This window comes from Gorilla gorilla, chromosome 6, assembly GCF_029281585.2.
Source record: "Gorilla gorilla gorilla isolate KB3781 chromosome 6, NHGRI_mGorGor1-v2.1_pri, whole genome shotgun sequence".
NCBI lineage: Eukaryota > Metazoa > Chordata > Mammalia > Primates > Hominidae > Gorilla > Gorilla gorilla.
This window is the reverse complement of record NC_073230.2, coordinates 42608737-42624036: the sequence shown is the minus strand read 5'-3', so window position 1 is coordinate 42624036 and position 15300 is coordinate 42608737. Positions and strand designations below refer to the sequence as shown.

Below are 15300 nucleotides of genomic sequence, written 5' to 3'. Positions count from 1 at the left end.
AGTCAGTCATGTTTGCTTGCAGTCATACACCTGAGGTCATGTCTCTGAGGAGTCACTGTACAACAGAATAAATGTACATGTTTTGAATTTCCTCTTTCTGTGCAGTGGTAGCTTTTTGGCTGAGAAAATGGTTTTACTGATTGGTGAGTTACCTCTAAGACCTCTCTGTATCTCTGAGTCCTTTACATTTTAGTTAACCTGTGATATGTCACTCTAACCTAGGGAAAGTGTGGAGAGCCTGATTCAAAAGCATTCCTATGCACGCTCACCCATCCGTACCTACGGAGGAGAAGAAGATGTCTTGGGGGATGAGAGTCAGACAACCCCAAATCGAGGTAAGGTAGTTTCCAAGGCCATGGAATTGCTGGGAGGCAGAGCACCTAAAGGAGAATGGGGGCAGGTTGTTGATGAGATGGCCAGTCCTCAGAGTACACGATGCCGGGAAAGGATTTCAGGAGCCTCCCTGGGAAGGGAGAGCCCCGACACTGATCCTCACAGATTTCATTATTTTGCCTTTGAATCACAGGCGATGATGCTGCCTGCAGGTTTCCTATGGTTTGTTTTTTTTTTTAAGTGAAAGAATACTGAGCCTTTGAGTCAGGGATCAGGAGTTACTTGTCCATGACTTAGTACATAAGAGCTGTTGAACTTTGGGGGCAGTCACCAAGTCCTTCTGAACCTCAGTTTCATAATCTGAAAGCCAGGGAATATATCTGTTCCATCTATGTCAGGTATAATTTGTTAGAATCAAAGACCAAAATAGAAAACACTTTTAAAAGAGGATTGTCCTAATGAAGGATATTACATAGAGGAAGTGGCCCCAGTGTTGACAGCAGGAACTGAACAAAGTTTCTCTGTTCCCAAGGCTTAGAGAGCAGCCCTCTGCATCTGGGAAGAGAGTCCAGAGAAAAGAGCCCAGAGGGGCTCCATTCTGGGAACAGTGAAGTTCGTACGGGGAGAGAGTCCTCTGCATTGTTTTATGTCCTTAATATGAAATTATATAATCTGTGAAAACATAGGACATTTCTTATTACTCAGTCCAAGTGAACCACTAGTATTACAGTTGACTCTTGAACAACACAGTGGTTGGGGAACCAACTCCTGTGTGGTCCAAAACGTGCATATAACTTTTCACTTCCTAAAACTTAACTGCTAATAGCCTACTGTTGATCAGAAGCCTTACCTGTAACATAAAGAGTCAATTCACACATATTCTGTATGTTACATATATTACATTCTGTATTATAATAATAAATCAAGCTAGAGAAAAAGTTATTAAGAAAATCATAGAAAGGAAATATATTTACTATTCCTTAAGTGGAAGTGGATCATCATAAAGGTCTTCATCCTCATCTTCACACTGAGTTGGCAGACGAGGAAGAGGAGGGGTTGGTCTTGCTGTCTCGGAGGTTGTAGAGGCCGAAGAGGTGGAGGAGGTGAAAGTGAGGCAAGAGGGGTCAGGCAGACTCAGTGTAAATTGTAGTGAAAAATATCTGCATGTAAGTGGACCCGTGCAGTTCTAACCCCTGTTGTTCAAGGGACAACTGTATACAGTCAGAAAATTCAGTGTCAACTCTATTCTAAATTTCTGGATGCTGTGGTAGGAAAACTTACTTTCTTAGGTTCTCACAACAGTTTTGGAAACCAGACAGCTTGGTAGAGATTTCATACATTCAGCCTTCCTTATGACACTACAGAGGTCAGAACAGATATCAGGTATTTGCAGCTTTTTGTAAGAGAATCAGGTCATTACCTGCAGGCAGGGTATTAATGTTTTGGCCAGTCTGTGGGAGTGTGCAGGCTATCCAATGAGTTGTCTTTTTCCATTTAGTAAATTCTCTATTCCATGCAAGGTGTAAATATCATCTTCTTACCTAGAAAAGTAGATTTGCCTCGTGACAGATCTCATGTGTGTTTGTCTTTCTAAATTACAGATGTATTAAATATTCTTAAACACAAATTAATCTTTACAGATAATTTAATTCTTGATCTGTACATTGACACAGTGTTTCCAGTCTAATGAGTGTTTTTCCTTACAGGGTCAGCCTTTACAACATCTGATAATTTGTCTCTCAGCTCCTGGGTATCATCTTCTTCCAGTTTTCCTGGGTTTCAGCACCCACAGTCCCTGACTGCTCTTGGCACCAGCACAGCATCCATAGCAACACCCATTCCTCACCCCATCCAGGGTTCTCTGCCGCCATATAGCCGACTGGGAATGCCTCTGACCCCATCGGCCATTGCCAGCTCCATGCAAGGGAGTGGCCCCACATTCCCTTCATTCCACATGCCGCGATACCATCACTATTTTCAGCAGGGGCCCTATGCTGCCATTCAAGGACTACGCCATTCCTCTGCTGTGATGACGCCATTTGTATGACTCTTCTAAAAATGGGAGAATCCAGATCCAGAATGTGCAAGTGGGTATGGAAATATAGGACAGGGCTGGGTGGGTGGGATGTGGGGTATTGGAGCAGGGGTTTTCCAGGAGACACAGGACCTATCAAAGAGGAGAGCCGGACTCACAATAAAACCTACCACTGAGGGAATGCACCACGGACCAGGATTCATCTGAGGGACAGCTCTTGGGTTCAGGAGAGAATCCATGTAAAGTTCTCAGCCAGCCTGAAAGTTTACTAATACAAGGCTGATGAATCTTAAAGTGCATTATTCCTCATTGTTAAAATGCTGTGTTGATGCAGTAATGTATAAAATCATTGTGTGTAGGGTTTCTTCCTGCTTTTCACAGGATAAAAGAATCTTCAAAGAGGCCATACTATATAGCATACTGACCATAATGACTAACTGAAGTCAATTTATCCCTGTAGAAAATGGGAGCCAGTAGAGAAATATTTGTAGTGCTGTAGCATAAGCATGTTTAGTTTTCTTTTGTGTTAGTCTGCTGGGGAAGGAGCTGAGATAATGCTAATACATCCTGTTTTGTGGATGAATACATGGTAATGACCTCACAAAATTCTGTTTGTAATATTGAAGGGCCAGTAACCAAGCTCAGTTTTCACAGTCTTCTTTCTTCCTAGTTCTCTTTATTGCAAATACTTGCCAGAGTTAGGGTTGGGGCTAGAGTTATGGAGGAAAAATCTTCCATATACAGTTTTGAAGCAAGAGCCTCTTATATTACATGGTAAAACTGAAGTTTGATTTTTCTGGGCTGCATTCTAAACACACTACCGACTAATTCACTGAGGAACACTCCAAAGCCTAGGCATGATGTTATGTGAGGCTCGCTTTCACTTACAGCTGCAACAGAAGGATGGTTGTTCTATTCCAGAAGGATTTCTCTGCCGTTGGTGCCAGAGATCCCTTCATTTTCACTTCAGTTTTGGAAGACCTTGTGGATGTTAAAATGCATCTGGACAAATTCTCATTTTTAGTAAATCTGCTTTGTTGTTGCTGCCGCTGATTGACAAGGATTTGAGAATGACCATTCTAAATGCCAGGATAGCCATGATTTAACTTATGTTCCTGCGTGGAAATGTGTCCATACATCTAATTTAGCCTTTTTCCTTACTGTGTTACATGTAGTGACTCCTTTACCATTTTGCTAGGTCTGTAATCTTAAATTGCTTGATAACGTAATGGCTCCATAACTGAAATGTTGGCAATTCTTATAAGTAATCTAAAGCATTCTTCCACTTTATTTTCAACTTTTGCTATCTTCTTAAGCCTTCCTTTAATGTTTATAATAGTAACAAATATTTTAGTTATATATGACCTGTATATTGTTTTTGAACAGCATATATATATATATAAGCATTTACAGTCAGGGTAACACATTTGGCATTTTGCAACAATTTATTTCCCTAATAACATAGATTTAATGAAATTAATAGTTTTTCAACTTTAGATTTAATGCACTTCAACTACAGGATGCAACCTGTCGTCTTAGAAAATTTCTCCAAAACTCTAATTTAATTTTTGTATGTCATATTCATTCTACTCTTCTTGCTACAAAAGTATTGAATCTGTTAAAAGGGATGGGAAATATTTCTACTGACAGTAGAAGTGTATTTGGGGGGAAATGCAATATACTTATCACATCAGACTCCCATGGGATTTTATTTGGTGGTTTTAATGTTAGCCTTTTTCATATCACATGCCTTTCTGGGCACTTCCAGCTTGTGAAACAAGGCATCATGGCACAGCCTGTCTAGGTGATGCTGTTGTTGGATTTTGCACTTGCTATTCTCCACTGTACTCCAAAGTTTACTTACAGAAAAGCATGGGCTGCGTTAACAAAGCATCTCACAATCCTACAGCAAACACTGTGGGCCAATTTTTAACTTGTTGCATGTTATGCTGTAGTATCCACAGGTAGTTTGTTTTCAAACAAAGTACAGGTGTGCATTTCTTTAAAAAAGCAGTTATGAGTAATGTTTAAACTATCCATAGAGCTAGGATAGGGGTTTACTATTTAATAGCTGGCCTGTTGCCAGTGCTCCTTTGAATATAGAGTACTGCTGCTTAAAGCAGGAATAACAAAAGATGCTGTTTTACATAATGCTACTCAATACCCTGATAAATTACTGGTCTACTAAGGTGAATCTGTATCTGAATTTTATTTTCAAAGAGGATGAAAAGATTGTTTTAGTACATACTGTTTTGACATTTCTACCAATCTGTGTGTCTCAAAGAGATTTGTGTGTTTTTGTTGAATATGGTTTTACCTAGTATTTCCTGACTTCATAATTTTATTTTGTAATTAAGCAATATAAGACTATAAATAAGAGTGCTTAGAGAAAACAAAGACTAGTCAGACCTAAAATTCTAAATTGGGTATATATTTTTAAGTATTATTCGAACCAGAGAAAAGAAGCACAAGTGAAATAGAGCTTAACCTCATCAGAGTCACTTGAGCCATGGAAACCAAGGGGTAGAAATTTCCCCTCCCTGGGCCTTTCTGACGTATCCTGGTCATTGATTCTTATTAAACCCTTGGGAGTTTAGTATTTAAAATTCCAAAGCCCATTCTGGCAAAAGTAATTTCAAGAACTACCTATTTAATGGGAAAGCCAATTGAATAATAAAGGCCATGAATTATAATATATTTAGAATATATTCAGGGTTCCTCCCACGCCTCCCCCCGCCCCCCGAGTATATTATAGTGTCAAAAAGCATGGCTAATGGGAAGTGCTGCTAAAAAGAGGTCCTGCCAGACCTGCTTTATCTAATCCTGAGGAATTAATTCAGAACTGAATAGGTTTTGCAGTTGTGGTTTGTTTTTAAAATATCAATGATTCTGAGTAGATTCAAGGTCTTTTTTTTGTTTTGTTTTGTTTTGTTTTTGAGACGGAGTCTCACTCTGTTGCTAGGCTAGAGTGCAGTGGCATGATCTCGGCTCACTGTAACCTCCATCTCCTGGGTTCAAGCAATTCTCCTGCCTCAGCCCCCTGAGTAGCTAGGATTACAGGTGTGCGCTACCATGCCCAGCTAATTTTTGTATTTTTAGTAGAGACAGGATTTTACCATGTTGGCCAGGATGGTCTCGATCTCTTAACCTTCTGATCCACCCACCTCGGCCTCCCAAAGTGCTGGGATTACAGGCATGAGCCACCGCACCCGGCCTCAATTTTTTTTTTTTTTACTAACTTAGTCTTCTCCTCTCCTCTGTCTACCCTGAGCAATATATAGGTAAACATATCCAGCTTGTCTAACACATCACAGATTATTAGTTAACAAGGTGTAGATTAATGAGCTTATATTGTATTGCTGGACCTTTTGAGTTAATAACAATGGTAACTTGTCCAGAAGGCCTATCATCATTCCTAGTAGGTGGGCACAGAGTAAGAGATATTAAGAAGCTTCCTCATGAGTCGTCATCTAGCGAAGGCCCTGTGTAGGGCTATATTACAGGAGTTACATTGACTTCTGGGGCATTCGAAGGTCTCCCCCCTTATCCATATCTCTGTCATTTTGCCTCTCCAGCCACAACACACTTTCCTCTCCAACTGCTCCCTCCCCACCAAAAAAGAAAACCCTCTAAAAGGCAAAGGAATAAATATTCTTAGAAGTAAAGTATCTTCATCCCATACTGCCTTTTTCAAAGAGGTGTTAGGATATTTATCCTATTTCTGTATTTCACAGTAGCTTTTCAGGCTGTCCTGCTTATATATAAGCTGATTTATATTGAGAAAAATCACTTTTGAATAAAGAGGATGAAATGACTTTACACCCCATTAAATACTCAGTCAAGCTTAGCCATGACTCAGTAACTAAAAAGTTCAAAAAATCCAGTTATGTAATGTGCAGAGTAACAAATTGCAAGAAAAACAACTTAATCTTCCAGTGACTAAGTAAGAAAAACTGTTGTCACTATTAAACATGTAGGAAATTGATAATTATTACAAACAAAGCAATACTCTACCCTAAATCTAGACAAATCACTGGACAGATGATAAGATTTTCAGCTTTCTCCTTTAAAGAGCTGTGCCTGGCTGGATGATGGGTTTTATACACGTTTTTATGTTATTTTAGAATGTACAGATTTTTTTGTAAACATGCAAAGGGAAGGTTACAAACTCCTTAAACTTTAAAAAACCATCAAATCCTTTGTTTGCTACTTATATTCTATGCCAATTATAATATTCCAAGACTTACCTTTCTTCAGAATGCTTACATATGGAAAGGTTTATTTATAAATATTTGATAGGTAAATATTCCATATGTATTTTCTAGCCCTTCTTTCTCTGTCCCTCCCTCAAATAACTTCATTACCCTCTCCTTTTTAAACAAAATATCTTGATAATAAGAAAACAAAATCATTTTTTTGTGAAATAATACATATGGACAAAAAATACAAGTTGTATTTTACTTCTGGTTCATTAAAATATTGTGTTTAGTTGGATTTTTTCCTCCTTTATTTTCAGAAACATAAAAGAAATTGTTTTATTTCCTAAAGGATAAAATTGGATATAGCCTCTTTAGTAGACACTATCACAGTTCTGTTGTTTGCTGTGTTCATTTGCTTAATGAATTGCGTGAGAACAGTCACTGTAATGAAATATGTGTGCTGGGGGTGGGGGGAAGGGCATGGGAAATGTTTTATGAAAAAAAGTTATAAGCCTAATACTATGAAGTAACATCTAATGCAGTTCTTTTTAAGTGCAATATATTTATTTCTGCTAGAAATATATTATCAACCTTATGTAATATTTGAAGCATTACATATTATTTGTAAACAGCTTAAAATTATATATTACCCCAATTGTACATAAGTACAAATGTGTGGATATTAGTTTCTTTCATTAAAAATGGTGTTTTTTTAAAAATACATTTGCACCCATTTACACCTTTCATTCACTGACATTGTTTTATGATGTTTGGTACCTGTTTCCTCACCTGACAGAAAGGATTAGATAAGATTGTGGGTCCCAGCTGGCCACTCACAGGCTGGACACAGCCCGGGATTACTGCACAGTATTTTGGGTTTGTCTTTAGTTGCATTTGAAAGCCTTGGAAAAGACATTGCTCTCAAGTTCCCACTATTTTCCATTTTCTGCACCCAGTCCCCTTCATTCGTGTATGCTACCCAATGAACCCTCAGAATCACATGATTTTGCACCTCTCTGTACTGAATTATACTGAAGACTCCATAAAACTTAAAAACGCCTGTATCTCATTTCAGCCATGAGCACTTGGATATGCTGTGATGATATTACACAAAGCAGAATGACACCAAATAAGATTAGCCAAATTATAAGTCTTAATCCTCCTTCCACATGACAGTCCTTCAAAATATTTGATGTTATCATTACCCCCTGCTTTCAAAAGTCTACTCTATTACCCTTAATTTTTTTGTGCATGCCTAACACCAACCTTTTAGAAGTCTTTTATTTGGAAGGATTTCATGCTTAAGGAAGAGTTGCAAGAAGACCATAAAGAAACTCTGTACACCCTTTATGCAGATTCACAATTGTTAACCTTTTGCCCTATTTACTTTATCATGTGCATTTACAGTGAGTAGTGTGTGCATAAACACACATGCACATGCATGTGTAATATATACAAATTATTTTTCTGAACCCCTTGAAAGTAAGTAGCATGTCATGCCCCATTATCTCTAAATAATTGAAAGTGTATTTCCTAAAAAAAAGATTCCACTAAATAATCACAGTAGGGTTAGCAACTTCAGGAGATTTAACAATGATGCAGTACTTTGACGTATCATCTGTATTCCAGATTTGTCAAATTACCCAGTAATGTCATTTGTAGCATATCTTTTCTTCAGTACAGATCCACTTCAAGATCACATATTGCATTTAGTCTTCATGCTACTTTAGTCTCCTTAAATATAGTATAGCTCTTCAGCCTGTCTTTGTCTTTCATGGCAAAAGGATTCCTATTGTATTAGAAATCATGAATTCATACTGATACCTCCAATTCCAATGCACTCCCACAGAGTCCTCTTTTCCTGCTTTGCCCCATTCGATATCTGTATGGAATACAGTGGAAGAAGGCTCAACAATTACCTCAACGTATTTATTTACTCAACTCTACCATACACTTAAAACTAATTTCAGATTGCTTCACCTGTACAACTACAATACACAAACCTTCTAAAAAGAGGTCAGGGTTTGTTTGCATTGTTTCCGTGCTACTCAACTAACAGTATATAGCCAACTGATATGTTCAGCAGTTACTTTGATTAATTCATTTTTTGTCCTCCTGGATAGTTATGTTACTCATGAGCAATACAAGTGGGTTTATTTGTTCGGTTTGTTTGGAGTTTTAATGGATCTTTTCCTTCCTATTTTTATTGATATTTTTAAAAAATAGAAAATAATGTGCTTTCAACAAACTCATAGATCTAATAAGTGATTATGGCAAGGTTGAATTATAGCAAGGTTAGAGGATACAAGATTAATACTTTAAAAGACCGTTGCTTTCCTATATACCAGAAATGAACTGTTGGAATTTGAAATAAACAGTTATATCATCACTAAAGAAAGAAAAAACAACAAATAGGTATAAACAAAATATTCACAAAAGCTATATAAGGTAAACTACAAAACTTTGATGAAATAAATCAAAGAAGATCTAAATAAATGGAGAGATAGTCCATGTTCATGAATAGGTAGACTCAATATTGTGAGGATGTCTGTTCTTCCCAACTTGATCTATATATTCAATGCAAACACAACCAAAATTCCAGCCAGTTACTTGTGGCTAAGAACAAACTGATTCTAAAGTTTATTTAAAGGCAAAAGACCCAAAATAGCCAACACAGTATTAAAGAAGATAAGCAGTCAGAGGACTTACACTACCCAACTTCAAAACTTACTACAGAACTATAGTAATAAAGAGTGTACTATTGGCAAGAGAATAGACAATTAGATAAATGGAACAGAGAGCCCAGAACTAAGCCCACATAAATATGGTTAAATGATCTTTGACAATGGAACAAAGGCAATTCAGTGGAGAAATAATAATCTTTTCAACAAATGGTACTAGAACAACTGAATATCCACATGCAAAATAATAAGTCTAAACACAGACTTTAAATCTTTTGCAAAAATTAACTTAAATGGATCATAGACTTAAATACAAAATGCAAAACTATAAAACTTCTAGAAAGTAACAGGAGAAAATCTAGGTAGTTTTGGTTTTTTAGGTACAACACCAAAAGTACAATCCATTAACAAAAAAATTAACATGATGGACTGCATGAAAATTAAAAACTTCTGTGAAAAACATTGTTAAGAGAATAGAATGACTAGCCGCACTCTGGGAGTAAATATTTGCAAAAACATATCTGATAAAGGATTCGTATTTCAAATATACAAAGAGCTCTTAAAACTCAACAGTAAGGAAAAGACAAATTATGGGCAAAGGATCTCTCTGAACAGATACTTAAAGATATACAGATGGCAAATAAGCATATGAAAAGATGCTCAACATCACATGTGATTAGGGAGCTGCAAATTAAAACATGAGCTACAACTACATACCTATTAGAAGAGCTAAAATTCAAAACACTAGCAATGCTAATGCTGGTGAGGATGTGGGGCAATAGGAACTCTCATTCATGGCTGGTGGAATGCAAAGTGGTACAGCCATTTAAAAAGATAGTTTGTCAATTCCTTTCAAAACTAACATAGTCTTATCATATGATCTAGCAAGTATGTTCCCGGGTATGTACCCAAGTGAGTTAAAATTTTATGTCCACTTAAAAATCTGCACATGACTCTTGACAGCAGCTTTATTCATAATTGCCAAAACTTAGAACTAAGATGTCCTTCAATAGGTAATGGATGAACAGTCTGTGGTACATCCATTATCCATACAATGGAATATTTTTCAGCAATAAAAAGAAATGCACTATCAAGCTGTGAAAAGACTTGGAGGAATCTCAAATACATATTGCTAGTGAAAAGTGAGCTATACACTGGGAGGTTCTAATTATATGACATTCTGGAAAAGGCAAAATTACAGAGATGGTAAAAAGATTGGTGGTTTCCACGGTTTGGGGGGAAAGAGGGAGAAATGAAGGGATGGCGCACAGGTGATACTTAGGCCAGTGAAATGACTCTGTGATGCTACTGTAGTAGTAGATACATGAAATCATGCATTTGTCAAAACTCATACTACTGTGCAACTCAGAGTAAGCTATAATGTAAACTATGGACTTTTTGGTCAATAATGCACCAATATTGGTTCATCAATTGTAACTAATGCACTACAATAATGCAGTAGTTTAATAATAGGGGAGACTGCCAGCATGGGGGAGAGGGGATATACGGGACTTCTAGATTTTCTACTCGATTGTTCTGTAAACCTAAAACTGCTCTAAAAATAGCCTCTTAGTAAAACAACAACAATGAGATACCGCTTAACAACCACTGCGATGGCTATAATTATAATTACAATAACAAGTTGGCAAGGATGTGGAGAAATTGGAACCCTTATATATTGTCGGTAAGAATATAAAATGATGTGGTCTGGCCATTCGTGAAAAGGATAAAAAAAGGTTACTTACTATATGACCCAGCAATTCCACTCCTAGGTGTACACCCAGGAAAAATGAAGAGATATGTCCACACAAAAACCCGTACACGAATGTTCATAGCAGCATCATTCATGATAGGCAAAAAGTGGAGACAACCCAAATGCCCATCAACTGACAAATGGATAAATAAAATGTGGCATATCCATATAATGGAAGATTATTCAGCTATAAAAAATGAAGTACGATAAATGTTACAGCATGGATGAACCTTGAAAACAGGATGCTAAGAGAAAGAAGCTCGTCAAAAAGGATTACATGTTATATGATCCCATGCATGTGAAATGTCCAGCATAGAAATATCCATAGAGATGGAAAATAGATTAGCGCATGCCAGAGGCTGGAAGGAGGGAGGAATGGAAATGACTGCAAGTAGGTATGGGGTTTCTTTTAGGAATAGTGAAGATTTAAATTCTGTTAACACTTATAACTAAGACACTGCACTAGCCCTTTAAATATTTCCAAATTTTAATTTTTTTTAAAAAGTCTACCTTGCTTTTTTTGAACCCAGGTATACAGCCTTAATTAAGAAATATGAAAGCTGCAAAACTCGATGGTTTTTCTACTAATGGATTATAAATTGTCACTAATAAGCATCTCAAAAAGGGTTTCAATGGATGGTACCAAAGATGAGAGCATTTTAAAGTTTCATATTTATCTTTAGGGGATGGGTCCATACTTATGCGAAAGCAGAGCTCTGCTGCCCCCAACAAGTCTGGTGGTCTTGATATAAACACTTATTATTTATTTAGGGCTGTCTCACTCTCCTCCTTATTCTCTAGTTGCCATTTAGGCTACTAGTAGATAGAAGTAATTAGAAAATAGGAACAAGGAGGCCCACCCTACTTAGAGACTGGGCAGTGCAGGTGAGAAGGAATCAGAGGAATAAAGTTCAGGGACAAGGGGGAGGCCAGGTTGGGGCTGGGCCGAAGAGATGAGAGAGATGAGCTCAGCCCTCTGGGTGGGCAATGACAAGTGTAGGTACTAGAGGACAAACTGTGGGATAGATTGCAGAGTAAGACCCTCAGGGTGGAGTCTGAACACATAGCTGGAGGCAGAGGAGGAGGGAAGGAAAAAAGTGGTAAAAAGAGATCTTAGTACAGGCCACTGTATGACTTAGCAGGTGCATCTACCTAAATATTTGTACAAATACCAACTAGAATCAAGTAAGTTTAAAAGACCTTATTTAGGCCATGTCATCCAAAGTATTTTATAGTTGAGGAAATCAGAACTAGAGAAACAAAGTAAATTGGCCAAAGCATACTGGGCCTAGTCTAGTGATATATCTTCAACTCTATATTATAATCAAAGTTCAATCTTAAATCAACCTAAAATATTATATTATGTAAAATACAGCACACAGATTCATTATGTATCATTGGCACTTTTACTATGTTTTGCATTTAATCTGCCCATAAATATTCTGAAACTCATTCTTTAAATCATTTCCTGTTTGCCCCAAAAATACTCATCTCTAATGCTACTGTAACATCATCATCTACATTTGTTACATTAGGATTAGAGACAAATTCTGTTTATAAATAACTCTAAGAACAGTTTTTATATTTTATTTTCATGTTGAAAATCAGTCAGATTTGCTTCAGCCTCAAATAAAGTGTTTATGTAAAATTAAATGAGCACTGGCAGCAAGCTGCACTTTTTTTTTTACTAAATGGGGAAAATGGACTAATATAGTAGAGGCTTTTGCTTATTAATATTGAATGTAGTAATTCTTATATTAGTTACTTTGGTGGTAAATAAAAATAATCTCAATATGATGGAGTTTGTAAATGGTATATTACCATCAAATCCAGGGAAAAATGGATTTTGTAGATTTGGGGATGTGGTACATGTATATAAGTATAGTTGTGTATATGTTGGTTAAGTCATTTAACAGTGATAACAGAGTACCAATCTGGTTCAAATGAATGTGCATATACTATTGAATTGTGCAGTCTCTCTACTTGGAGCTGAAAGAATCTCCCAGTTAATTTATGGATCACCTCCCTCCCTTTGAATAAGACACGCCTTTATAAGGCATGTCTTATCTGATAAAGGCCTGGAGTTGTTTATAAGGTATGTCGTATCTGACATAGGCCTGGAGCACTACACGACCGGGGCATGGGTGGCTTACAGAGCTCTAGTTTTTTGGTTTTGGGGTTTTTTTGGGGGGTTAGGAGTGGGGAGTGGATAGCCCCCTCATGGACACAGAAAATAGATTGGAACTCTTGGAAATTCCAAGTTGTTATTACAGATGCCTTTCTTCCATAGTCCAAAAGACAGCATTATGCAAAGTATCACTTACAGATGCATTTACATCTAAACTTGCTGTATGCTTCACGGCAAGTTGGTGTCTTTCCACTTTCTCCTTGATGAAGACCTGCATCCAATATGAATTTAAAGAGGCTCTGTAAAGTAATTCGACAGCAGCAAATATGCTATTTAAAAATGAGTCAATCCAAGATATGTAAATCCAAGAAAGGTTTTAGACTGAAGCAGTTGTTTTATAAAATACACATGTCCAAAGACACTTTTTTTAGTGGAGGCAACTTGCTGAAGAAGAATTTGAAAGGATCTTTTAACATTTATAAGCAGACCAATTTGAAATTACCTAGAAAATAAGCTCCAAGAAGAACATACCTATGGCTATCCTATTTTTCGAAGGCAAAAATGGAGCTACAAAATTAAACAAAGGATGTATTTCATGTTGGAATTTGTAGAAAAAGTCTTAGAAAGGTATAATGAAAATAAATAAAATTACTAAATAAAATATGAGATCCTAAGAATTTTGCCACCATCTCTGGGAATAACTAATGCTGATAAAGTAGAGACTAATACTTTGGTGCCAATTCCAACTCCTTGCATGGTACAAAGGGGGAAAAGTATCTTAATGCATAAGAAATTATGAGACAGAACAAATAAAAACAAATCTTTTATGCAGAAAGTTTCAATTAAAGTGAAATTCATATTTTAAATTACGAAATTATAACCGGAAAAGTTTGTAATGTTTTCAAAATGGTCTTCGCTAAACTACCTCTATCTAGCCTGGAGGCTAGAGATGGAACTTAACTATCCACTTAAATTATATCTATGTATTTGTGCAAAGTTAAAACTTTAAATCTAATAAATTATTCGAATCAATTAAAACAAAGTCATTATTATTTGGAAAACTAAATCTTGGCCATGATGAATATGTTAATTATTTTGACATATGAAATATGCAATGTAACTTTTATGTGGGGTTACATTTGGAATTTTCCTACATTTCATATTTAGTAAATGGATTTATTATAAGAACAGTGATTTTTTTTAAAGAATGAATTTAATAAGTAACTGTTTTGAAATTTTGATTTACAGATCATTATTGCCATCTGCTGGTTACATAGTTTAATTGCATTTTTTAAAATTCCCAATTGTTTTACTAAAAGACAAAGGAAAAACTGAGGCAAGTTTTAGATATCCATAACCGGATTAGAGATTTCTATGTAAGACAGATAATTTGCAGCCAGGTGCAGTGGCTCATACCTGTAATCCCAATACTTTGGGAGGCAGAGGCGGCAGGAGTGCTTGAGGCTAGGAGTTTTAGACCAGCCTGGGCAACATAGTGATACCCCATCTCTACAAAAATAAATTAGCTGTGTGTGGTACCTGTAGTTCTTGCTACTCAGGAGGCTGAGGCAGGAGGATCCCGTGAGCCCAGGAGTTCAAGGTTTCAGTGAGCACCATCACACTTTAGCCTGTGTGACAGTGAGACCCTATCTTGAGGAAAAAAAAAAAAAGCTAAATTATTTGCAGCCAACAGACACATGAAAAAATGCTCATCATCACTGGCCACTAGAGAAATGCAAATCAAAACCACAATGAGATACCATCTCACACCAGTTAGAATGGCGATCATTAAAAAGTCAGGAAACAACAGGTGCTGGAGAGGATGTGGAGAAATAGGAACACTTTTACACTGTTGGTGGGACTGTAAACTAGTTCAACCATTGTGGAAGACAGTGTGGCGATTCCTCAGGGATCTAGGACTAGAAATACCATTTGACCCAGGCATCCCATTACTAGGTATATACCCAAAGGATTATAAATCATGCTGCTATAAAGACACATGCACATGTATGTTTATTGCGGCACTATTCACAATAGCAAAGACTTGGAACCAACCCAAATGTCCAACAATGATAGACTGGATTAAGAAAATGTGGCACATATACACCATGGAATACTCTGCAGCCATAAAAAATGATGAGTTCATGTCCTTTGTAGGGACATGGATGAAG

At 36.8% G+C, this 15300-nt stretch overlaps 1 protein-coding gene and 1 long non-coding RNA gene across 4 annotated transcripts in view; one reads left to right on the top strand and one right to left on the bottom strand.

Annotated features, from left to right (window-relative positions):
• The window catches only part of TBX20 (T-box transcription factor 20), a 56702-nt gene extending 49403 nt beyond the window's left edge, over positions 1–7299 (top strand). Inside the window, exons 7-8 of one of the 2 annotated variants that reach the window (XM_055347552.2) lie at positions 223–335; positions 2040–7299. In XM_055347552.2, the coding sequence (XP_055203527.1) occupies positions 223–335; positions 2040–2380 (454 nt within the window). In that variant the 3' untranslated portion in view covers positions 2381–7299. The remainder of the gene's footprint in view (positions 1–222; positions 336–2039) is intronic. The other variant, XM_055347553.2, reaches the window with a different exon arrangement.
• Positions 1392–14742, bottom strand: LOC129523812 (uncharacterized). Of its 2 annotated transcripts, XR_008667450.1 has the most exons (4): positions 14669–14742; positions 13326–13428; positions 8392–8449; positions 1392–1874 (listed from the first exon to the last, which is right to left on the bottom strand). It is a non-coding gene; the product is annotated as an uncharacterized lncRNA (long non-coding RNA). The 2 variants fall into 2 exon arrangements; XR_008667449.2 differs by lacking the exon at positions 1392–1874 and having other exon boundaries at positions 7280–8449.
• Positions 14743–15300: the final 558 nt, after the last annotated feature.